General features: G+C 35.6%; 1 protein-coding gene across 1 annotated transcript in view; it reads left to right on the forward strand.

Annotated features, from left to right (window-relative positions):
• LOC134846729 (neuronal acetylcholine receptor subunit beta-2-like) overlaps positions 1 to 26,008 on the forward strand; it is a 33,159-nt gene that overhangs the window by 6,692 nt on the left and 459 nt on the right. The window contains exons 2-8 of the mRNA XM_063864115.1: positions 1,275 to 1,412; positions 10,641 to 10,829; positions 14,433 to 14,566; positions 15,153 to 15,179; positions 17,968 to 18,086; positions 23,965 to 24,134; positions 24,531 to 25,013. Of these exons, the coding sequence (XP_063720185.1) occupies positions 1,275 to 1,412; positions 10,641 to 10,829; positions 14,433 to 14,566; positions 15,153 to 15,179; positions 17,968 to 18,086; positions 23,965 to 24,134; positions 24,531 to 25,013 (1,260 nt within the window). The remainder of the gene's footprint in view (positions 1 to 1,274; positions 1,413 to 10,640; positions 10,830 to 14,432; positions 14,567 to 15,152; positions 15,180 to 17,967; positions 18,087 to 23,964; positions 24,135 to 24,530; positions 25,014 to 26,008) is intronic.

Consider the following 26,008-nt stretch of genomic DNA (forward strand, 5'->3'; position numbering starts at 1 on the left):
CTAGCATACTCGCTTGGCAATCACAAGATTTCCGGATCAAAGACCATACGCAGTCAACTTTACTAAAATTGGTCTCAATAAAAAAGTCACCCCGGGCGAATATATTCCTCTTTCTTTGAAAATCGAAACAAAACTTGGACGAACATTTTTTTAGATGACTATTTGTAACGGTTGACTGTTGGTATTCGTAGTGTTGAGCGATAACTCGTAACGCAGACGTAAAAGTCGTAAAAGCTGAAGTTGACAAGAAATATATTTAATTAAACACCTTAGAAACTTAACAGCAAAATGTTGCGGAAAAATAACAAGACTGTTCGTATCAGTGCGAAACCCTGAATGTTTCCGCTGCGATTTCATTCCTATGGACTATTCTAAAATAAAATGTTTGATGAAATTTAAGAAAAAAGAAAAATTTTCAAAAGTTGTTTTTGATGTTTTTTGAAAACCCCCCACGCTATGTAAAGAACAAAGCGACTTTTGTTTCGCATATAGCAGAGTAATTAATAGACAAAAAAGCATGCCTCAATTTCAATTTTTAACCATTTTCTAGAACGGATTAAATCTTCGGTTACTCGTTATAGCACATAATGTATCGGGCGTTAATTGTCCCAAGTTGGCCAAGTTTGCAATTTTTAAACGCCCATAGTTTTACATAAAAACAATCACAGCTGAATGATCTTCATAATTTTGAGCTCAAAAAAACACTACTTTTCGAATGGTATAAGAAAAAACATCAAAAAGTGCTAGCTAAAAATTCGAAATTTGTCTGGGGAAAAACCACCCGAGCACAAGTTTTCCGTCATTTTCTTCGAAAGTCGTAACAAAACTTCGACTGTTTTGATTGTTTTTGAGAACCTCATAAAACCGAGTTTAAGCATTTTCTCATTTTGCTGTGCTCGATAGCTTTACTGCGGATCTAATCGGTACAGGCTTGTTTTTGGCTAGGCTTTACTCCGGTCGCAAACATTTGCTGCATTTGTGTGGTGTCGAGTGTGCAAAACTCATAGCCAATTGAGATCCAAGAGTTTTTTATCGCCTCTAACCAATCATAGCCCGTCGCCTGTTACGAATCATCGTCTCTTACGACTCGTCGTCTCTTACGACTCGTTGCCTCTTACAATCGTCGTCTCTTATACGAATCGTCGCCTCTTATGAATTGTCGCCTCTTACGAATTGTCGCCTCTTATGAATTGTCGCCTCGCGATAAGGAAAACAATGAGCTAAAATTAATGGTAAATTTACAGATTGGACTGGATTCGTTGGTTACATGTTAGGTGGCTCAAATCGTGAACTTGAACGGGAAAAGTCAGATTATGAAGACGAGTGTGTGGCCGAACCAGGTGTGGAGTGACAGCAGACTGGCCTGGAACCAGACTGGAGTGTTCCGAGACCCAGCACTCTCTTCCAGAGAGGTGAGTGTTCAGAGCATTGATGAACTTGCGGACCATGCGACAATCTCAACAAAACCCCCTCCAAATCAACTCTCCTAAAATGATCAGCAAACTCTCCTAAAATGAAAAAATAGCCCCGGGTATTATGTTATGCCAAAAAATAAAAAAGTATTAAAAATTTAAAAAACTGTTTTTTTTTCAGGCAGAAAATATTCAAAGATTAATGAAACGACACTTTAGTAAGCTTTCAATTGCCTTGGAGATCACCATCAGATCTAACGATCCAATTTCTGGTGTCTCTGAGAGTAAAAATGAGTTAACAATTTCTCTGCTTGAATGGAGAACAATACCTCATTACCAATTTCAACTAAATTTGGATTTAAATAGTTCGCTAAAAAATCGGGTGTATCAAAATAAAGCGGAAGATAGCAGAACAAAAACAAAAATTGGGAACATTAGGGAAGAAAAAAGATTTGGTTTCTTTTAAGTTCTTCGTTGTTTATGTTGCAGCTGTCTAAAAAAGTGTGGTTGAAGCCATTTTCTTCGAAATAAGTTGCAGTTGCTTTAACAATTATATGATTTGGATGGTAAATTATAAACTCAGTTCAGCATTTTTCCTGCTTTGAAAGAATCGTATCTGGAGATCTTATACGCAGCTATTGTCACCTGCGGTCTTGAATAGGTGGCTCCATTAACTGACTTTTTCTTTTATATTTGCAAAACTGTTTAGAGTTTCTTACCTGAGAATTGTTCACAACGTTTTCGATGCCTACCGCAAAAGTTTTTCATCAAATAATTTTTTTTGTACAGGATCATTCCTGGATCAGTTTTTATCAAACAACTTCAAATGCTCTGCGAAGTTAAATTTTTTGTCCAGGATCAGTCCGAGGTAAAGAAAAAATTTTTAAGCTTCAATTACATTCTCGTTGAATTCGATTTTCAAGTATTTTGTTAGGTTTCTGTTATGTTTCCGACCATTAAAAATGGGGAAGAAGTTTGTATTTGGGTGTGTTTCATTGTTTTTGTTCTCCGCGCAAAATCCGCTACCACAAATAATCATCCGACTGGGTTGAGTGATATATCATATTGATTCTAGTGATTCTAGTGTTGAGAAAAAGCAGTCTGAACGTTTGATTTTTCGTCAATTTTCCAGTCAGTGAGCAGGCCTCATAAGCTTATTAAGCTTAAATTAATCTTAAAATTTTAATTTTCTTCAAATTAGAATAGTTTTTGGAGTTTTTCTTGTTATTTGTCTGCAAATTTTATTTTCCAGGATTTTTTTTACAATCGCTGACGAAAATGATTGGGCTCTTTTTTTCTGCTCAGATACTTTTATCACACCAGGCCAAAAAAATCGTCAATTGTTTGAAGGGGTAATTTTGTTCTAATTTTTTAAGACTGGTCGGAACATTGTGCCCTGCTTGTTTCTTTTCTAAAACATATTGCCGTAATTTTATCGGCGTTTAAGATAAGCTTGCTATCATAAAGTCAGATTTCAGTTGATTGTATACAAAGTTTTCTTTTGACGTTTCCCAAATAACGCTTTTTCTCAGGGGTCTTACTTTTATAGAATCATCAGCAAATAAAACTGTAGCCGAGAAATATTCGAATATTTTGTTATTCCAGAACGTCTTTCTTCTTTATACAATGAAATACTCATAATATTTTCAATCAATTTAGAAAAACACTTCAGTCAGTCAAAACGTTTATCAACATTTTTGGTAAGCATGAGTACTACAGACCATTCAGTTTTTTAAGAATTAACTTTTTAGACTATCCAAAATGAAACTTATTTCAAACTTTGTCGATTTCAAGGCACTTAGGGCCTCCTGCTTGTTTGGTTGTTTGAGGTATATCGAAAAAAATATCGTGTCTTCTTTCGATCTCTCATTGCTGAAAGAGATAGAAAGATTTTTTTACGACTCATTAAACATGTTTAGTTCCCAATTGATAATTATGTAAAATTCTAATTTTTCGTTTTTTGGTTTTGTTCAGTATTTTCCTTTTGATATTTATCAACCTTTTTACATATTTGCACGGACTTTTGAGTTAATTTTATCTGTTTAAATGAGTTTTTTTTTGGCAACAATGCCTTACGTTTTGGACCAGAAAATTTTCAATTTTTTCAAAGTATTTTTTAAGGCTCTCAGGCTCTTTTCCAGTTCCCCCTTTCAATTTCAATTTTGAAAAGTGTATTTAACGTTGTCATAATGCAATGAAATTTGGCGTGGTGAACAAATTGACAATTCTGAACAAATTTATTTTTCATACTTTACAGCGCAACATCCCACATTTAGCCGTAATAACTCGTAAAACAAACACAAACTCGGTATTTTAATGGGGGGACTGGAAAAGAGCCGGCTCTGATTATCAGTGTTATCAAAACTGTCTTTTTATTCGTTACTTTTTTTGTTTCAACTTGATGTTTTTCAAGTTTCAGCAAATGATGCAATGTTTTTTGTCGTAATTTCCTCATTACTGCTGTAACTTATCACACTCGCTAATCTCATTGCAAAGTGATCAAAAATTGATATTTCAAAATTTCATATGTTGTTCATGTTGCAAAATGCAAATTATTATAAACAATTTAACCCATTACTGTCTTGCTTATTTCTATTTCCGAACTAAATGCCAGCAGCTCCGCATCCTTCGTTTCTGCAAAAAAAAAATTGCAAGATTTCAATCAATCAATAGAGAATATGTTACTATCTTGTCCTTATTTTGATAATATAAAAAATTGCAATCAAAAATCTTTGCCATGTTTTGCTTTTGACTTTTTCCATTTCAATTTCTTAATACCTTTAACAATTTTATGGGCTTCAACAATTTTCTCACTGCGCTTTTGAAGTATTATGAAAAACACCCAAAAAAATTATGAGTTTTAATCTATTTGTAAAACAGTTTCTTGAATTTAACAGCTAGTTGATCATGTGAGTGTTCACAAAAAAACTTAATCAATTTAATTGCCAAGCAACCCTTCGAATAGGAAAGTTTGAAGAACAAAGCTACTTTTGAAGAACAAATCTACTGAAAGTATCCTCGTATCGGTCTTAGCCGGTCGCGTAAACACAACCTGACTCGACACTGCCCTCGAACTAACAGACAGGACGCAATTTCTGTAGTGTAAAGATTAAGTTCTAAGTGAAATTCAGTTTTGGTCGGTCGCTGGTTGCGAACTCACTATCAATCTCAGCTGAGATAGGTATCAGTGTTTGCCCAGAGTTTTTCGTTTTGACTGCTAGCATTTTTGCTAAAAATTGTTTTTTTTTGCCTGCCCACTAGCCAGAATTTGTAAATTTACAACTTCTCTAACAACATGGTTATCACGTTGAATCACATTAGAGCTTTACTCACAACCCTGCTGTTTGCCTCCATCACTTCCACTGCACCAACTACTCAGTTTCGTAAGCGGTTTGTTATTTTGATGAAAAATTATAAAATCTCAAACAACGTGGCAAAAGTTTTTCTAATCAAAATTGTTTCAAATTTACTGCTCATGTGTCTGCTATGAATGAAGTGAAACTGAAGTTTTAAAATTTTGGATCTTTGAATGAACTCAAAAGGTTTTTTTCTGAGAGCAATGGCTTCAAAGGTGTTTTTTCTAAGAGCAACTTCTCTGAGAGTAAAAATGAGTTAACTTTTTCTCTACATGAATGGAGATCCATGTCTCAGTTGCAATTTCAATCAAATTTATAAAATGATTCTAACTGAATAATTTGGAAAAAACAACGATTGTATCAAAATAAAATTGAAGATAACAAAACAAGAACAGAAAACTGCGAACCATTGGGAAAAATAATGATTTGCTTTCTAGTAGGTTCTTCGTTATTTGTGTTGTAGTTTTTCAAAAAAGTGTAGTTGAAGTTATTTGCTTTGAAATAAATTGCAATTGCTTTACAAATTTGAATGGTAGTGTATAACACAGTTCAGCATTTTTCCTGCTTTTCAAGTAACTTTAGTTTTGTTCAGGATCAGTCCTGGATCAGTTTTTGTCAAATAACTTTACATGCTCTGTGGAGTTCAAGGTAAATTGTTTTTTAAAAACTTGAATTACAATTTCGTTCAAGTTGAGTTGCGAATATTCTATTAGATTTCTCTTGTTGGGGAGGAACTTTGTACTTGGGTGTGTTTTAGTTTTTTTTTTGTTTTCCAGGCGAAATCAGCTACAGCAAAAAAAAACTTTGGGCTAGGCTGAGTGATATTTTAGCCCTTTCAGCAGTGATTTGAAACAATTTAAAAAATTTAAAAAAAAATTCGCAGTTTTGAAAAAAAACCGGTTGGAAATGTTTGATTTTTTTTGTTCATTTTCGATCCAGTGAGCAAGCCTACATTAGCTTATTTGTACTTAATTTAACCTTAAAATTTTAGTTTATTAACTTAGATTAGTTTTGAAATTTTAAGCTTTTTCTTAGCAATCAAAAATTCAAAACTTTTGGGAAAAGATCTTAAAAATTACGAAAAAGTATTCTTTTTAAATTTTTTTTGTTTTACTTTTTATTTGTCTTCACAATTTTCCAATTTTTATCTTCTACAAGGGCTGACCAAAATATCTAAGCTCTATTTTTTTCAGCTCATTCCTCTATCACATCAGGCCAAAAAACGGCACTAATTTGAAAAAATAATTTCGTTCTAGTTTTCTAAGACTGGTCGGAACACTATGCCCTATTTGTTTTTTTAAAAAAATTTAAATTGCCGTTATTTTATCGGCGTTTAAGGTAAGCTTGTTGTTATAAAAATAGATTTCAGTTGATTGTATTCAAAGTTTTTTGTTTTGACGTTCTCCATTTAACGTTTTTTCTCAGTGATCTTTTTATTATAGCATCATCAGCAAGTAAAATTATATATCAAATTTTTAATTGAGTTGTTGTTTTGTTAATAAAGATTTGATTGTTAATTTGATTAAGAACTGAGCTCTGTGAGACGCCAAAAAAATTTATCTGAAATCAGATTGCGCGTGATTACTGACTAAAAACAGATTGCGCGTGAATACTGTTTGTTGTTACTGAGATAAGGTTTATTTATTTCCAGCATATGTACTTTCAGGCCATATGCATTACACTTCGAAGGCAAAATATAAAGATCTACTACTTCAAACGCCTTCTTTTAGTCTAAAAGAGATTACTGAATCATTACTAATTAACTGTGAAAATCATATTGTGCCTGAGCTTTCTTACAGTTTTTTAACAATGGGTAGTAGTGAATAGGACCAAAACTTCGTCGGACCAATACTTCGTTTGTCCTGAAACTCTTTCTTCCTTATACAATGAAACACTTTTTAATGTTTTCAATCAATTGAGAAAAACCTTTCAGTCCGTCAAAACGTTTCTGATCATTTTTGTTAAGAGTGAGTACTATATATCATTCAGTTTTTTAGGAATCAACTTTTTAGACTATCCAAATTGAAACTAATTTCAAACTTTGTCGATTTCAAGGCACTTAAGACATCCTGCTTGTTTGGTGGTTTGAGGTACTTTGAAAAAAACATATGTTGTCTATTTTTGACTTCTCATTGCTGAATTAGATAGAAAGATTTTTTTCTTCTGCTAAAAAGACTCATTAAGCATATTTAGTTCCCTATGGACACTTCGGTAATTTGGCTCTTTCTCCTTTTCCCCCCACCTGCAATTTTTTATAATTAAAACTAATGTTCAAATTCTCCGATTGTCATGAAAATTGGCATGCAGATAAATTAAGCTATGACAAACACATTTGGTCTTCATAATTAACCTTGTAAAATTACTCGTGAGACCATAAAATTGATGCTTGTGTGTGGGGGTCTTTTCGGGTCTTTCCCATTATATCCCCCTAGTAAAATATAGCCTCAAATTTCCCAGCCATGATTTGCACTTCGACATGTTGTCCAGTTCAATTTCTGAATACCCTTAATGTTTTTATCGGCCTTGACATTTTTCTCACTGCGCTTCTGGAGAATCATGAAAAAAAATAAAAACCCAAAAAAATGTGAGTTTTAATCTAATTCTAAAATTTTTTCTTGAAGTTATCAGCTAGTTCATTATATCAGAGTTCACAAAAAAAATTAATCAGTTTGATTGCCAAGCAATCCTTGATTTAGAAAAATTGGAAGATCAAAGCTATTTAGTGCTCTTCGAGTTTAATAAAAGTATCCTGGTTTCGGCCTTAGCCGGTCACTTAACCACACAAACTGACTCGACACTACTCTCGAACTCACAGAGAGGACTCAATTTCTGTTGTTTAATATTTAAGTTTTAAGTGAAATCCTGTTTTGGTCATTAGCGGGTTGCGAACTCACAATCAATCTCAAAACAGCTCGCGAACTGAAAACAGCCCGCGAAATCACAGGAAAAACTGTTGAGTTAAATATCGTTCAAAAACGTCTTTCACTGTTTCAGTAGTAGTTTTCAAAAAACAGAAAAAACAGTATGTTCAACAAGAAAACGATACATGCCCTGCAAAACAAATTTTTCAGAAAACACTTAGTTTTTTTCCGATTGATTGCGCAATCAAGTTTACTACCTGCTTTTTTCATTCAAAACAAATGGTCAGTTTTAAGTTAGGTTATGATTCAACAGTTCAATCTCCTTACCACCCTTCACGTTCAGTTTCAGCGTTAATTTCTCATTAGCATCCAGGTCCCGAGACCTAGCACAAACTTTTAATGCAGCACTTTTCCGATTAAATGTTTGACCCTCGAGGGAAACCAGTCCATCCTTGAAACGCACGCGAACAAATGCCCCATATTTTTTGACTAGTACACATACACAATTCAAGTGTTTGTAGAAATGATCATGTCGGTGCTGTAAGCAGTCGACCTAATTTTTGCTTCGCACTTAGGAAGCCTCTCCGAAACATAGAGTAACTGTTGTTAGGTAAATGTGATTTTCCTCTCAGTTTGATTTTGCACTCATTTCCATCCATGTCGTCAAAACGAATGACATTGCAAAATTGGTAAGTAAACATTCTTTATCATCGCCAGCAAAAACAAGACACGCTTTAATCCGATCACAAATGAAATTGATGTCCAAGTATTTTTTGAAAAATATAGGGGATTCGATGTTACATCATGAGAATATCTTGCATTGAACGCTGAGTCAGGCATCAGTGTTTGCCCAAATATCATTCTTGAGCCCGAAGTATTCCGTTTTGACTGTTTTGATGCTCCTATTTTGATAATATAGAAATTCACAATCAAATTTCCCATCCATGATTTGCACTTCGACATTTTTCTCACTGCGCTTCTGGAGAATCATGAAAAAAATAAAAACCCAAAAAAATGTGAGTTTTAATCTAATCCTAAACATTTTTTGAAGTTATCAGCTAGTTCATTATATGAGTGTTCACAAAAAAATTAATCAGTTTGATTGCCAAGGAATCCTTGAAATAGAAAAATTGGAAGATCAGAGCTATTTAGTGCTCTTCGAGTTTAATAAAAGTATCCTCGTTTCGGCCTTAGCCGGTCACTTAACCACAACCTGACTCCTTGACCACAACCTGTCCATCCTTGAAACGCACGCGAACAAATGCCCCATATTTTTTGACTAGTACACATACACAATTCAAGTGTTTGTAGAAATGATCATGTCGGTGCTGTAAGTAGTCGACCTAATTTTTGCTTCGCACTTAGGAAGCCTCTCCGAAACATAGAGTAACTGTTGTTAGGTAAATGTGATTTTCCTCTCAGTTTGATTTTGCACTCATTTTCATCCATGTCGTCAAAACAAATGACATTGCAAAATTGGTAAGTAAACATTCTTTATCATCGCCAGCAAAAACAAGACACGCTTTAATCCGATCACAAATGAAATTGATGTCCAAGTATTTTTTGAAAAATATAGGGTTTTCGATGTTACATCATGAGAATATCTTGCATTGAACGCTGAGTCAGGCATCAGTTTTTGCCCGAATATCATTCTTGAGCCCGAAGTATTGCGTTTTGACTGTTTTGATTTTCGTCAAAAATTCATCTTTTACCTGCTCACTAGCCAAAATTGGTAGCTTTATAAATTCTTTAGCAACATGATTCTCATGATCAATCAATCACATGTTTGCCTCCATCACTTCCACTAGACCAACTGCCTCCGTTTTGTAAGTCGTTTTTCTCTTTGATTTGAAAACAAAAAATCGCAAACAATTTAGACGAAAGTTTTTAAAAGCAAAATTATTTTAAACTTACTATTCAGGAGTTTGCTATGAAAGAGGGGCGGATTTAGGGGGCGGGGGGGGGGGTTTGGCGAACGCTTTTTCTCTTAGGGATTCGACCCCCTGCCGACCCAAAGGGTCCCCTCTTTGTACTATTTTGAGATATTCATTTTTGGCTGACTGACCTTAAAGTTTTTTAAAGGCGCATTTGTCGCCAATAGATACTAATTTTGAGGGGGGAGCGCGCGCCGAAAAAACGCGATTTTTTAGTCAACATTTTCCAAAAAAGCCTAAAACGTCTTTTTGACCTGTTTTTTCAAAACATTGCCTGCGGCACAGACAATCTGGCCAAAACAGGGTCTTTTTGGTGCTTTGGCAGAGCTCGGAAAATCAATTTGGTCGACCTAAAAAAAGGTCGACAAAATTTTCGATTTTTTTTTTGAAAAGGTCGACTAGTTTTCATTCCGAACGCATCAAGGTCGACCGACTGATTTCTAAACGAACAATATGAATACCATGTCAACATTATTGGCAATTTTTCTTGTGAGTACCCACAGAACCGCTTTCTCGGATAGCCGAAAAGTTGCTTCGATCACATAAAGCCGAAAATTAATCAAATAATGACATGACACGGACAATGATTGCCCCCGTAACTAGTTTTTTGCAACCGAATTCTCATTGCCCCGAAATTATTGATCAGGCACACCCAACATGTTTCACTAGTATTTTGGCTTCCGGGAACAATTTTTTGGCCAATCTGGAATGCGGCTCCGTGCCAAACCACTTATTCTCAAGTCAACGAACTTGAATGAAGTTAATGAAACAACAACTGCTGATTTTGAGGCCTGAAACCAATTTTTCATTAATTTGAGCACGTAAACATTTGAGCACAATTTTACCGATAATTTGGTATTAACTATCATTTTTACCAACAACAGAATCGAAAACAGAGAGCAACTATTCGATTGACATCAAAAATTTGCCCTTTATGACTTTTTAGGCGACCTGAGACGTAAAATGCTGAAAACTTAGCTGTTACATGTAAAAATTAGGTCGTTTGCTCTTTTTCTTTATTTTTGTCTGTTCCAACTTTTTGCAATTTCTTATAAAGCACAGTGTATTTGTATGTAGGTGCGGGTTCCTGCTTCGGATGTGTGGCATGGGGACATTGTGCTGCTGAACAACATAGACGGGCAGTATGAGCCGACCTATCCGGTGAAGATGCTGGTAGATAAGGAGGGACGGGTGGCCTGGATGCCCCCCTCCATCTACAACTCCTGGTGCGAAATGGATGCCAGACACTTCCCATTCGACAGCCAGGTTTTTAATAATGATTAATTACGCATATTTTGTAACCTTTAACTCCCCCCCCCCCTCGAACCTAGTAAGGAACTTCCACCCCTATAAGGAACTATAATTCAACGGTTCAGCATAAGAAAGTTTTATGCCAAAATTTTGTTTTTGTTTCCGCTTTCTGCCGACCAATGAGAAGTGTCAGCAGAAGAAGTAACCCAAAAAAAGTGCACGACCGTTGCGACTAACAAAAATTAACCAAGATCGCTCGTTGGACGAAAATTTGAAAATAGTCAGCGCATTGTAATTCTCGCACCATGTCACACTTTTAATTTCAAACTTTAAAAGTATAAACAAAGCTGCCCTAAATTGTTGAAAATATAGTTTATGACAAAAAGAAACACTAAATTCTAAAAAAACATGCACATACTTTTGTTTAAAAACTGATAAATTCTCAGTACACTAACACATTATTTGGATCAATTTTCTTGCCTCAGGTCATGTTATTACTTTAATTAGATGGAATAAGTCGCCATTTTCAATATGCGGTAACTCCAATAATGAAATTTCAAAACAAACAAGACGGCTCGTATCAGGGCGAAGCCCTGATTGTTCCGACTGCTTTTTAAGTTTTATGGAGCAGTAATAACATAAAAAAATTAAATGTAATAAAAAAAGAAGTTTTTTTTTCTAAAATTTGATTTTTTTTAAATCATCCCCCCCACACGTCATAATAAGTACTAAGTGATAAATTTTGCTCCTATTAACAAATCAATCATGACATATAAGCTTCCCCGTGTCAGGACATTTGTGTCCCAGACATTCATGTCCCGGTAAAAACAGTCCAAAATGCAAAAAGGTCCTTCTGAGTTTCCTAAAAGGGTGCAGCAGCAACATCAAAGTATAATTTAAAGTCAATTTATTTTCCAAAGTTGATATTGCGAAGCAATAATTTTCAATAAATTTTTCTAAGTTGAACTTTTTTCCAGAAAATTTCAAAATTGAGCTATACCCGATTTGAAAACGGCAAAAAGATCAATGTAATCAAGCTTTTCCCATGCTCTTCCCTTTTGGCTTAATCAAGTCAACCCATTTCAATTTTGCCCTATTTTACCCATTTTTGGGTTTTTTAATTTCAAATATTGACTAAATTACGACAGTTTTTTGTCGAGCCCGAGATTTGAACTTCAAACCTTTTGACCTTAAGACTTATGACTTCATCACTCGGCCAAATGCGCTTTTAAATTTCACAATTTTTTTGAAAGTTTTGTCTCACTTTGACTGTTCTTTGGTTAATTGGTACGCATAAAATCTACTTAAAGAACGATCAAACAACCTCAAAAGAACAAAGCATTAAAGATCACAAGGTCAAATCAAAGAAATTAATTTCGCAAAACAATTTCGGACAATTTTGTCTGGGACATAAATGTCTGGTACAATTTTATCATTTCGGACTGTTTTGTCAAGGACACAAATGTCTTGGACACAAATATCTATGCACCAAGTTTCCCTGAACCAATTTGGAACGATTTCTAAGACGGATTAAATCTCGTTTATGCGTTAATAGCTCGAAATATATCGCGCGTTAATTGTCCCAAATTGGCCAAAATGGCAATCTTTAAACCCCCATAACTTTACGAAAAATGATCACAGGTGAAATATCTTTTCAAATTTAAGCTCAGGACAACAATACCTTTCGAATGATATAAAAAACTTCCGTCAAAAATTTCTAGTTAAAAAGTCGAAATTTGTCTGAAGAAAAAAAACCCACACCGAGCACAAAGATTCCGTTACTATCGTATCGAAAGTCGGAACAACAAGACTGCTCGTATATCAGGTCAAAGCCCTGAATGTTCTGACTGTCCTTTAATCCATATTGAATAGTTTGGGGGAAAATATCGAAAAACTATAATTTTTAGACAATATCAAATATCAAATTTGAGTCGTATAAAATTAATACGACCAATTAATTAACCTCAATTCAATTTGGAACGGTTTTTTGTGAGGGTTAATTCTCCACCCTTAACTAACTCACGTTACGTTTTCAGTATTATGAATAAAATCTTCAAAACGCGCATAATTTATTCCAGAGCACGGCCAAATTGACCATTTTCAAACTCTCAGAACTCTACAAAAAATTATTGGAGGAAAAACATTTTTTTTACATTTGAATTCAAGAAGTCGATACCTTTAATGGGGTATAAAAACTATTATTTCGATCGGCGAAAATTGACTGAATAAAAAACCACACCAAGCTAAATATTCCTTTTTCATCGAAAGTCGAACAATTATTTAAAGCTGGTCGATTGGCAATCTTCCAACCCCCATTACTAGACAAAAATGTCACACAGGTGAAACATCAGTTTTTAGTTGTCGATTTTTTTCAACAATCGAAGAATATGAAAGATCCTTTATGCTTGAGGTACTTTTTTATTTAGACCTTTAACAAACTTCAAAGGTTTTCTAAACAATTTTTTTATAGTCCAACAGATTTGTCACCTGTGAACTTTTTTTGTGAGGTTCTGGAGTTTGAAAAATGGCAATTTGGTTAACACAAGGGGTAATAAATTCGTGAAAAGTACATTTTTTAGTGCATAGCAAATGCGTGAAAAAATACTGTTTTCGAAAGCTTTATCAAAACAATTAATTTAGGCAGGCAAATTGATCTAAATATCAGCAGATGCTGAATTTATCTCCTTTTGACTTTAATTGGTTGTGAAAGGATGAGTTTTTTTACCACCTAGTCAGCAATGAATTTAAGAGGGGGGACGCCCCCTTCCACCTCAGGGAATCGGCAGCCCTGATTAACTTCAAGGGTCCCCCTTTTGGCACATTGCTTATGACCTCTATTTTTGGCCAACTGAACTTCTAAACGCGCCTCCGGCGCCAATAATACAAGTTTGAATACGCAATTTTTTGGTCAAAATTTTCCAAATTGTGACCACAAAATTCCTTTTAGGCCCTCTTTTTTTCAAAAGTTTAAGTCAAAACTTTGGTCAAAACAGGGTCCTTTTAACTTTTTTGGAGAGCTCGGAATATCAATTTGGTCGATGGCCAGAAAGTTGTAGCTTCTTTTACTTTTGTGAAAAAAATACTATCTTAGAACTTTAAGATTGAGATTCAAAAAAAAAATTAAAAAAACCGTATCCGTGAAGAAATTTTTTTTTCGTTTTTCGGACTAAATTAGCCAAAAATTGATGAGCTTGCAAATTTAGTTCTGCTACAACTTTAGGCCTTTTAAAATTTATTTGCCGCTTTTTTGTGCAATTTCAACAAACTTATTTGCTTTTTCGGGAAAATACTAAAAAATCTTTTTTTTTTTAAGATCATTTATCCACGAGTGATAGGACCAACATACGAGCTGAACAGCTCATCACGGCGAACCGCTGTTGTGCCCATGGTTAAGAACTACATGCAATTTTTTTTGCTTATTTTTCTGGGCTGGGTAATGTTGCTTCACCCTCAAGCAACGAGCACGGATCATGGTGGGCCTCGAACATCCGACCTTTCGATTGAGAGGCGGAGACGTAACCACTTCACCACTGCTCCCCTTTCTTTCAACCGGCTGTCTTTGTGAGCAAGTAACACAGATTTTTTCGAGGAAATTTCTAAATATGCATATCGTTTCAGCAGTGTGAGTTAGTGTTCGGCAGCTTCACATACGACTCTACTAAAGTGGTGGTGACATGTGCACTTGAGTCGGCCAGCTACGACAACCCGAACTCATTCTACGAGTCGTCCGAATGGAAAATAAACCGAAGCTAGTGGCCATACATTACAATAGCCATTGCTATATCTTAAAGACAAATAGGAGCTCTTCAACTTTTAGCTAGAGTTGGAGATCAGCCCACCCCATAATTCTAACAAAAAAAAGATAGTATCTCCAGTAATAAAAAGGGGATAATTCGTTACTACAAAAAAGCAATATTCGCATGCTCTCATTATTAAAGAGAGTAAAAGTGTTTTTATAGCGTACCTTAGAGATTTTTTTTTCAACTTTTTTTTCAATTTTTTGTAGGGGAATTGAAATATTCAAACAAATTAAAGCTTAGAGGGTCAAAACTGTTGTTGTAAATAGTCAACCTTTAAAAGGACTCGGTTCAGACCTAAATTATTTTGCATTGAAGGAAGCGATTAAGTAGCAATAACGAAAGCATTTCATGCCGTAAAAACTTTTTAAAGCAAAGTTTCCAAATGCCAGCGAAAATTTTGTTATTTTCATAGTTTAAAATTTTTCTAGATCAAATCTGCAAAATTGCAAAAATAATTTAAAAGTTAAACAAAATAGAGATGAAAAAATAAAAAAGTTTGAAACAATAAATTCGAAAGAAACTTTAACGTCTTGTGCAGCCAAAGTCTGAAAATACAAAATTCGAAGTAGTTCCAATGGGCAAATTAAGAATAAGCTCAACAAAGTGGCCGTATCAGGATGAAGATATGAATCTTCTGTCCATCCAAATTAAAATGCTTCATTAAATTTTGGTGATAAGAAAAAGTTGATAAAGAACGGTTTTTTTAATGTAAGAAAAAATATATCACTATTTGGCAATCTGTTTTTAATGCGCCTCCACAGGCCATGTTTGCTACTGAGAGTATTAATTTGGCCGTCATAACAATTGAACCACAAAGAGTTTCAAATCCAATTTCATCTGCTTCATGGGCTCGACCATTTAGCGACTTAGGCATTACAAATTTCAGCAAAAAAGAAAAAAATGTGCGCATAAAAAATTACCTTAGGGCCAAACTTGCAAATTGAACACTCGGTAAATTAAAATCGATGAATACCAAAAAAAAATTTTCTTTTAAGATTACAGGACAAAAACCACAGGCGACCAAAAAATTTTTGTTGCTGTAAAACATTATGAGTACAATCTGTACAAATTTGAGAATTGTAAGTAGATTGCGAAACAAAATGAAAACAGATTTGTCGAGGAATCCAAATGTGGCTTTTCTGTTTTCTTCTTTGCTATTTTGGATTCCACCTACAAATAGCCGCTACACTAAAATTACTCAAAATCGCTCCAAAAGCAGCCAAATGCGGAACGAATATTGCTATTTCGAAAACAGTTTCCGTAATCGATTGCTTTGGTCGCATTAAACATTACCATTTTACTGAGTCCGCTTAAATTATGTGCCCATAAATTTAAAAGGTATCGGTGCGCGGAATCCACAGAATTTGTGAAAGATGATCCACTGATTTCTTGAAATACACTCAAAACACAGTGTGCCTATCTAGTGTACAGTTTGTACCGTAAAAAATGAACAGTAGCTATAAGCTAGTAAGTCACTGGACACTACATTTTGCAGTCGTTTACGATCAGCAAAGAGTCATTTTGAGAACCAGTTTTAAATTTTGAAGACAGTTTTGATTACAAAATTAGCAATTGCTTGATCATTTCAACTTACAGGGTTTTCTGATACACAAAATTTTATTGCGTTTTTGTATCTCATAAAGAAAAGTTTTTATAACCTGCTAGATTTCCGATTGAATGATTTTATTCGATTTGAATGATAAAATTGATTGAATGATTTTATTCGATTTGAATGATAAAATCGATTGAATGATTTTATTCGATTTGGTTTTACAAAAAAAACATGAAATAAAATTATTTCTCGCGGTTGGACATTTGCTATTCCAAACTCCCCTCAATTTTTTTTGTTAAAAAGAAGTCAAATTGCGATTTCCGTTAAAAAGTTAAAACAGTAGGAGGCCAAACTGTGCACTGGATAGGCGCACATTTTTGTATCTGCATGCTCCTGGATTCCATTGACAAATCTTTAAAGATGTTAAAATTTAATTTTGTCGGAACGATTAAAGAAAATGAAAGAATAAAAAAGGAGCGAAAAATTCACAAAGTGCACAGTATGTCCTCGTAATGAAAGTAAAAAAAACAATTTTCAGCCGTCAAAAGTCTCAGCCCTTGATAATGGCCTTTTCATAGCCAAAGCCAAAAAGTCGCAGCTTCAACTTAACTTTGTTTCTCTAATAGAATGATTAATAGATCAGTTTCACTTAATCGTCATGAAATTCAACAAAAGGGCTTTTCATACACCTCATAAAAATTAAACTGCGAGGTATTGTGAATTTTTGGCATTTCAGGTTGAATTTTAAGTAAGAATTTTAACTATATTATAACATTTTCTGGTACTCGTAACAGCTAAGATGCTGAAATAAAAATATATCGCGACATAAAACTTGTTATTGAAAAATGCTAAGTCAACCATGCGAAAAGTATTTGCTCCTTTAGATACCCTAAAAAGTGCGGGGTTGGTAAATTGGAGGTTGATTGAACTTTCAACAGTATTGTTTTTCCGAGCGATAAGTGGGATTGAACTTTGTACTCAGTTGTGTGTTATTATTAATTTTAGTTCTTTCGGCACAAAATGACAAAAATTTGAAAAAAGAAAAACCTTGCATATAAACAAATGTGACTGGAACTTTCTGCGCTACGTGCACAGCATTCAGAAATTCTTGTTGTTCCGACTTTCATAATGAAAGTAACGGAATATTCGTGCTCGGGGTGAGTTTTTTCTCTTCAGACAAATTTCGACTTCTTAACTAGCCATTTTTGAAGGAGTTTTTTAATGTATCATTCGAATATTTATATTTTGTTGTCCTGAGCTTGAATTTGAAAAGATATTTTACCTGAGATCATTTTTTGTAAAGTTATGGGGGTTTAAAGATTGCCATTTTAGCCAACTTGGGACAATTAACGTGCGATATATTTTGCGCTATTAACACGTAAGCGAGATTTAATAGGTGTTAGAAATTGTTCCAAATTGGTTCAAGGAAGCTTATATGCCATAATTGATTTGTTGATGGTTGCAAAATTTTTTACTTTGCCTTTAATTTGACGTGTGGGGGGATGTTTTTACAGAAAATCTCAAGTTTGTTTGTAAAAATTTAAATATCATTTTATTACTTCTACATTTTTCATGTTATTACTGCTCCGTAGACCTTAAAAGGCAGTCGGAACTTTCAGCGCTTCGCCCTGATACGAGCAGTTTTGTTTCTTTTGTTTTTCTTGAATATGTTATAAAATTGTGGCTGGAACACATTGAAACATTCCAGCTGACGGAATTTGTTGTATGTTTTTAATTATTGCCAATTTTAAACATGGTTTTATATATTTAACTGTGAATTTGTATTTTAATGAATGGCCAGAATAGTTCCCTGTCGAGAGTCGTCGGCTCCGATTATGGGCACGGACTTGAACACTTCTCTCGTCATTTTCACTTTTCACGTCACTCGCAAACCACTCTTCTACCAGTGCTGGCTCATAGGTACAAGTACGATAGATGCCCCCCATCAATTTAACTACCCGCTCTTAATAAAAGTAAAAAAATAGATTAAACTGGATTTTCGTGGTCTAAAATGTTGTGAATATAAATGATTCTCATGTCGCTTTTAAGCAAGAAAAATAGGTTTCAAGTGGATTTTAATTTTTTAAGTACTTTGAAAAAAACTAGAAAAAACATAATTGTTTGAGATTTTTCCCACGGAAATTGTGTTTTACCCACGGAAATTGTGTGATTAATCGCGGCACCATGTGAAACATAAAGTGAAAATTAGCGTAAAAAATAAGAAAAGTTTTAACAAATTAAATTCAACCAGTTAATTTAGCGTCTGATTTGAAATAAACCAAGAAACAGAGACTCATAATAACTATTACAGATTTATTTGCTTTGATAAGTGCTTTTATATAAGCAAACTTGAATATATTAAGCTTAGATCAGGGGCGAATTTAGGGGGAGCAGACGCCTTCCCCGCTCAGGGATTCGACCCCTGCCGATCTTTTTAAGAAATCCATTTTTGGCCGACTGACTCTAAAATTTTTCCAAAGGCGCCTTCGGCGCCAATATATACTATTTTTGAGTGGGAGCGCGCGCCAAAAAACGCGATTTTTTAGTCATTATTTTCAAAAAATTGCCCAAAAACGTTTTTTAGCTGTTTTTCAAAATCTTATCTGCGGTGCACAAAATTTGACCAAACCATAACCTTTTTAATGTTTGAGGAGAGCCCAGAAAGACAATTTGGACGACCTAAAAAAAGGTCAAAATTTTCGAAAATTTTCGGGTTTGTGGCTTCCTCCTATTTTCGGATATTTTCTGGCGCAGTGGTATCTATTTGATTACAGTACACTCATTATCCATTAAGTCTTCGAGTGTCTCCGTGTCTTTTTCCCTTTTTGTTGGCTTAATTTTTAGCTTAATCTTTTTGCGGGAGTAAATGTAAGCTTTCATACTTTGTTTTTGTGCAAGGGTTGCTGTCCAAAATTTAAATGATTGAGATGTCGATGTAGTCGTTGAGGTTTTGTAGCCAATCTAAATGATCGTACTTTTGATGACCGACGACGTTCTAAAAGTGTTGTGCCCGGGGTACGTTTTGAGTCAATTTTTAAGCGGCTGGTTTCTGGGATGAAAGCATTTTCTGTTGAGTCCGAAGACGGGGAAACTGACGTGTCATGTTTAAACTGTATTTTTGACGGTTTTTCGTTTTCTCAATTTCTGCGGGCTGCCTTCAAGTGTTGGTTTAGTATATCTTTTTTGTTATCTTGCACCAACTTTTTGCTTTTGTTTGGCGATCCGGGTTTTTTTGCCTCTGTCAAACAAATTTGAAGAGCTGACCTCTTGGAATATATGACCTCTTGTATGTTTTCGGGGGGTTGCCGTTTGGGGCCTGTGGTTGTTGATTGTTATGGCTGCCCGTGAATTTTTGCGATTTTGTTGGTTGACTCATCGTTAGTTGTGGCTTGAGCTTCGCTGGCACCTTTCTTTTTTTTGGTACCGAAATACGCTGATTAACTTGATGTAATTGATTATATTAGACAAAGTCTTTTATTGCGGCAGATCTCTATCTTACTTAAGATCGAAGATCTCGACGAAGGCTAGCCCGTCATGTCTGATAACCTTTACGTTGTTGTCCGTCCGGATCAATTGAGCAATCTCCCCCCCCCCCCCCCGTAATGACCAATTGAGCTATCTACCCCCCCAGCAAAAACGAATAAACTCTACAAAAAGACGTCAGCAAACGCAAGTAGATGGATGATGTGTTTATAGCACGCAATCAATTGACCGAATGAAGTTTTTCTTACATGAGTATCGAGAAAAATTTTGAAAAAAATAAAATCGAAATTTATGAAAAAAAAAATGTTTTTTTTTTGCAAAACTTTGTTTAGGCGACCATAGCCTCATCGAAGAAAGCAATTTACCAGGGTTGGTGCTCTAGCCTTGTATCTGAATAGCAAAAACGGTTCTCCGTAGCACCCTAATATTGTTCGCAAAATTTTTTTGTCAATTTAAGAAAGAAAAAAGTCGCTTTTTATGCCTGTTTTTTTTATTCTTTTTTTGAATCTAAATGAAACTTTAGAGCTTTTTCATCGTAAATTTCGGCTTTCCACATTCATTGGAAAATATTTTTTATGATTTCATGTCATTCAAACTATTTTCAAGTGGTTATAAACATGTCTCAAGTACCTATTGAGCTATCTCCCCCCCCCCCCCCCCCCCACGCGAGAATGGGGGGGGGGGGGGGGGGGAGATTGCTCAATTGATCCGTCCGTCCTCCTGTAGCAGAGCCGTAAGTGTTGAGTAATTTAAATATGGACCCGTTTCTCGATGAAGTTAATTTGTGTCCCAAAAGCCACTGGATTTCTCGCTTTTCTAGCTACGTTCCCAGTTTTTCTAACTACTTCTTCACATTTTTGTCCCAGTTTTGGGTCTATTGTATGATGTGGACCATTATACCGGTCTTTAAGAAAATCTAGAGGTAATCCAGGTTGTGTTTTCTTGGATTGGTAATAGGCGCATCGGCTTTTTTGTTCTTCAGTTGGTGATGTCATTTTTTTAATTTTTGTTCAAGAAACAGCGTTTTGCCCTTATAATATCATAAGGTATATTTTTTGAAGATAGATGCACACTTATGGATTTTTTCCTGTCGAAGTCATCATCGGTACATTGCGGATGTTCAGGTTCTTTGGTCGCTGCCTTACTTTGTCTTCCCTGGTCTTTTCTGTGCTCTGCTGGTGCTTTTATTTTGTTTCCAGAATTGTGTTTCGCCTGTGTACAAAATTCTCATGTTGAGACTGAAAACCGACAAAACCAGCGCTGCCAGCCCGAGTCATGTTGAACTGGGAAGCTAGTAGTGAGGATCAAATCCAAATCGTGTACAAAGAACAGACATCTCAGTTACAAGAACCAATTTACAGCTCTCAATTTTGTAATTTTGGCTTTGAATTGAATGAGATTTTAACCTGTTGAGAGTTGGCCATTGACTGATAGCAGTGAAAGCTTTTTGCGTTGCCATTTGAGCTAAAAGTTTGATGATCCGGTTCTTCTTGTGCGAGCCTGGAAATCCGTTTTGATTTGAGTTCATTTCAAGGTTTGCCATTGTGCTATCTTAAAACTCAGGGCATACTATGATTTCTTCTTTTACCGCACTGAAGAAATCAAAAAGATTGTCCCAAGAAGCACGGAGCTAAATTTTGTCCTTCGAATGCTGTGAAATGTAGTCAATTAGACCCATTTTCTTACTCGATGTATGTTTAAAATCAAAATCAGACGACAAAAGGCAGTTTGTATATCCAGTTAATCAGTTTATTTTTTCGTTTGCTTTTTGCTCTGTAGGGCACCAAGTAATACTTGGTTATCGGTGATCAGCATAAGTCTGCTGCAATATAGGTAAACTATAAATTATTCTATCGCCAATACTGCGGCAGAGAATTCTTGCTTGTTTGTCTTTGATTTATTTTCATATTTATTTGGGAAACGTGATGCGTATGCGAGTGTGCTTATACACCACCCAGTGTATTGTACACCACCCATGTTTCATGGCCGTTTTTGAGGTGGCGGTTTTTGGTTATATTATGCAACGGGTCAAGCATAATTTCGAAAATTTTGTCAATGGTTGTGCATGCAAGATGAAACATATTAGCATCCGAGCGGCGAGCGTAACGTTTTTATAATTCAGCGAGATTTGATAAAAACATAATCAAGTAGTGAATGGAGCTCATAACACCTAATTTTGCATGAAAGTTATAGGATGGATCAATTTAAAAAAAAAATTCGAGTATTTTGGGCATCGGAGTTGTGCCGTACTCATTCAATAGAAAGCTAAGCCTTTCAACTTTCTGAACTTTTTTTCACCGTAACTATGCCGTTTTCATCTATAACGAAGCCAATCCATTCAAGGTTTTTGTTTCCAAATTCACATTTGTCAACAAGGTTAGCCATTTTTTGCTGATTAATTTATTTAACGCCTTATTTATTTTTCTGTGCGTTTTTTTGCCTTTGTCGTTAGGATCTTCCCTTTTGGGGTAAAAACTCGTCCTGGACCACCTCGTTAACTGTTTCTGTTGTTGTTGTCTCGTGTTTTGTTATACGTGACTGGCTCTGACTTAACCTTAACATGTGTCTAATGATTTGACACTTCTGGCACACCTTATTTTCTAATCTGCATTTGGTTTTCAATCTCATAGTCGAACGCTTGTTCTGGATTTTTTGTTTTGTGCAACAAATCCTTCTGGAGCTCGTTGTTTGACTTGTTTGCTGTGAACAGATCACTGATGCTTTTGCCTTCTGGGCTACCATTCTGACAGGCAGTGCACTTGAAGTTCCCTTTAGAGCAGTTTCATTGCGGACTAAGAAAGCTGGTGATTACCTTTACCTATAATCGGAAACCGAAGGACAAAGACGCCTTGACCGAAAATACCCAAAACTGAGAATGCAGGAAACCACAACCAGACAATCAAGAGTTAACCTTATAACTTTCTTCGTCAAGCCAAATAATATAACTTTCGATAGATACGATCCTTTCACAAGAAAGCGGAACAGAATTCCGACTCTAGAGCAGTTTCATTGCGGACTAAGAAAGCTGGTGATTAGATTCGGAAATCTGTTCCGCTTTCTTGCGAAAGCATCGTATCTATCGAAAGTCATATTATTTGGCTTGACGAAGAAAGTTATAGGTTAACTCTTGATTGTCTGGTTGTGGTTTCCTGCATTCTCAGATTTGGGTATTTTTGGTCAAGGCGTCTTTGTCCTTCGGTTTCCGATTATAGATAAAGGTAAGGGTATAATTTTATGTAGGCCTCGTCCAATGGTATACCATCGACTGTTGGGCATAACTTTTGAAAATAGGTGCATTGGTTTTCCCTTGGGCCCTTTTTTCCGGTTCCGTAAGCCTGATTTGTTTTCCTTTTTCCGGAAGCCTGAGTCTCTGATTTGTGCTGGTGATGGATTGTGTTGCAATGTTTGGAGATTGGTACCGTCTTTTGGAATATTTTCTAGAAATAGTTGCTGGTCCACGTTTTTAATTTGGTTGGATGTTCAGCCGATGCCTTTGGCCAAAATGACGCGACGCCCAATGAATATTTTGTTCCTGCTGGGCTTTGTAATATCCACGGAAACTGTGTGATTATTCATGAGACATAAACTAAAGATTCGAGTACGTATACATAATCAGACTTCCAAATAATATTTTATATAATTGCAAAGCGATTAAATAGAATCATATGGTGATCTTAAGTATGGTTTGATATTTTAGTTTTTTTTATCATTCTAATGGATATCCTTTATATGTACGGATAACAATCAGTAACGGAGTTTTTTTTGGGTGCGGTTTTTACGCTTTTTCCCGCTCATTTTCAAAGGGTTGGTCTACCTATGAGAATGTTTTAAGACATTTACTTGTGGCCGACCGACTCTGAAATGTTTCTAGCGGCGCTTTTGGCTTCAATGTGCTAATTTTGTGGGAAAGGGGGGTCAAAAACGCGTTTTTAAAAAAATCAAAACTGAATTATGATAAATTTGACCGGTTTTTAATAATGGCCTGCTTTTAATAATTTGCCTGCGGAGAAAGTTTTCTCTTCACACTAAAAAAAGTCGTCAGATTGAAAATCCTAGATCCGCCCCTGGTCAAAACAAATGGATGTCGTAAAATAGTGCCATAGGGCCCGAGTTATGTGGAAGCAACCCCTGAAAATTTGCTTCACGCTCAGTTTTGACCAATAGCCAGCTTCTGATTGGTTGCTAAGCTGTTTTTAAATGTAAAATTTACGAAGATTTTGATTTAAATTTTCTACTAGTTTTAATAGAATTCGAAAATTCTTACGTTAGTATTATCATGGGGATCTATATTTATCGTACTTGTACCTGTTAATAGTGCCAACTTTAATAATTATTTTACTGGTTCCACTCGTGTTCTATTTACCCGTCCAGGCGGGTGAAAAACTGGGTTTGAGTATCTCTTTAACCCTCACATGTACTCTACCTCTCATGCTGTGTTCCAAATACATGAGTAACGGGGGCGATACAGTGCCTATGATTCTACAGGTGATGTATCATAGATTATACATGTCATACAGTATAATCCCATTACTACATTGGATCTTTTTACTATCTCCCCAACCTATAGTACATTGCTTCGAATCCCAGACAATTCTTCCAGACAAAATCATTAAATAGAACCCCCTTTACTAATAAAGTTTTTTAATTTAATTTCGCTGTTTAAATCAGAGTTCCACCGCGCAGCGCAAACTCAAAAAAAAACACCATATCTACAAAACGCCACATCTTGAAGGCAAAATTACATCAGCGTTAAGAATTGCATAAAAACCGTGATTATTTGTGGCTATTTTGGTTATAAATATTAGTTTTCGGCTTGTTGGCGCACCACTTGTATGTATGACAGGTATACATAATGCTACATCACCTATACTTATTCTTCAGTACATCATGTCGGGTATGGTTCTAAGCAGTTTTTCAGTTATGAGCTCAGTTATTGTGGTTAATATTCATTACCGATCAGCCGACACGACCGAAATGTCCAACTGGATCAAATTCGTATTTGTCAAAACTTTGCCCAAATACTTATACATGGAGCGCCCTGCGACCAAAAACGACCGGAAAAAGAAAAAACTGCAGAAGTTTCTGGACAAACTCAGCATGCAAAACGGAACTACAGAGTTTGACTCAGACGGGGTTCCAATTTCTCGGAAATTTAATCCAGGGTTCATCACCCAATCGACTGACATGTCAAGACATGCAACGACTGAAATCAACGACAGTCCAATTATGGGCACTAAAGCATCAATGACGTCATTGTCGATTAATAGTCAACTGACCAATAGGAAAAGTCGACGTTTCGGAGCAGGCGCGGAGAACAACCAATCACATCTGCCGAATCAGGGATGGAATCTAGTTAACAATAAGGTCGATCGATTCTTTTTAGGGAGAGTAGGGGTCAACCTTTTTTTGTCGACCCTTTTTTAATAGTCGTCGACCAAATTGATTTCCGAGCGCTTCCAGAACACTATAAAAACCCTATTTTGACAAAAAGAAAATCAGGTCAAATGCCGTTTTTGGGCACCTTTTGGAAATTAAGAACAAAAATTTGCGTTTATTCGGCGCACGCTCCCGTTTAAAATTAGTATACATTGGCGCCGAAGGTGCCTCTAAAAAATTTTAGAGTTGGTCAGCCAAAAATGGATGTCATAAAATAATACCAAATGGGGGATCTTTTGATTAGTGAGGGGGTCGAATTCTGAGCGAAAAGATCGTCCGCTTCACCCCCTCCCCCTCCGCCTCCTCCCGCTAAGTCCTCCTCTGTTTGCAAAAATGTCAAAAGCGTTAGAATTTTTATTCAAAAACTGTTGGTGAAGATATTTTAGAGGTACATATTTTTTTCTTCTGGCACCCATAGGTATTCTAGGCACCTTTGCTATCATACTTGTACCGTTGCCTCAAAATCAGGCTGCGCTCAAATGATACAATAAAATTGCTCATCGTGATCTGTATTCATCGCTTTGGGTTTTTTTGACATTTATTAAGTAGCTGGTAATGGTACAAACCATTCGAGCTGTTGTAAAATAAAACTGTTAAGACCAACATACGAGCTGCACAGCTCATCACGGCGAGCTGCTGTTATCCTCCTGCTTAAGAACTAAATGCATATTTTTAAGTTATTTTTCTGGGCAGGGTATTGTTGCCTCGCCCTCAAGCAACGAGCACGGATCATGGTGGGCCTCATACATTCGACCTTTCGATTGAGAGGCGGAGACGTAACCACTTCATCACCGCTCCCCAAAAAATAAATGTAAAAAACATCAAATTTTTAGAATCCTGTTAAAGATTGTGCGGCTTCAAACTAATTTTTGTCGTTTTTTGAATTACTTTGATTGTTTTTTTTTAAATTTATAGCATGGTCT

This window comes from Symsagittifera roscoffensis, chromosome 5 (assembly GCF_963678635.1).
Source record: "Symsagittifera roscoffensis chromosome 5, txSymRosc1.1, whole genome shotgun sequence".
Classification (NCBI taxonomy): Eukaryota; Metazoa; Xenacoelomorpha; order Acoela; family Convolutidae; genus Symsagittifera; species Symsagittifera roscoffensis.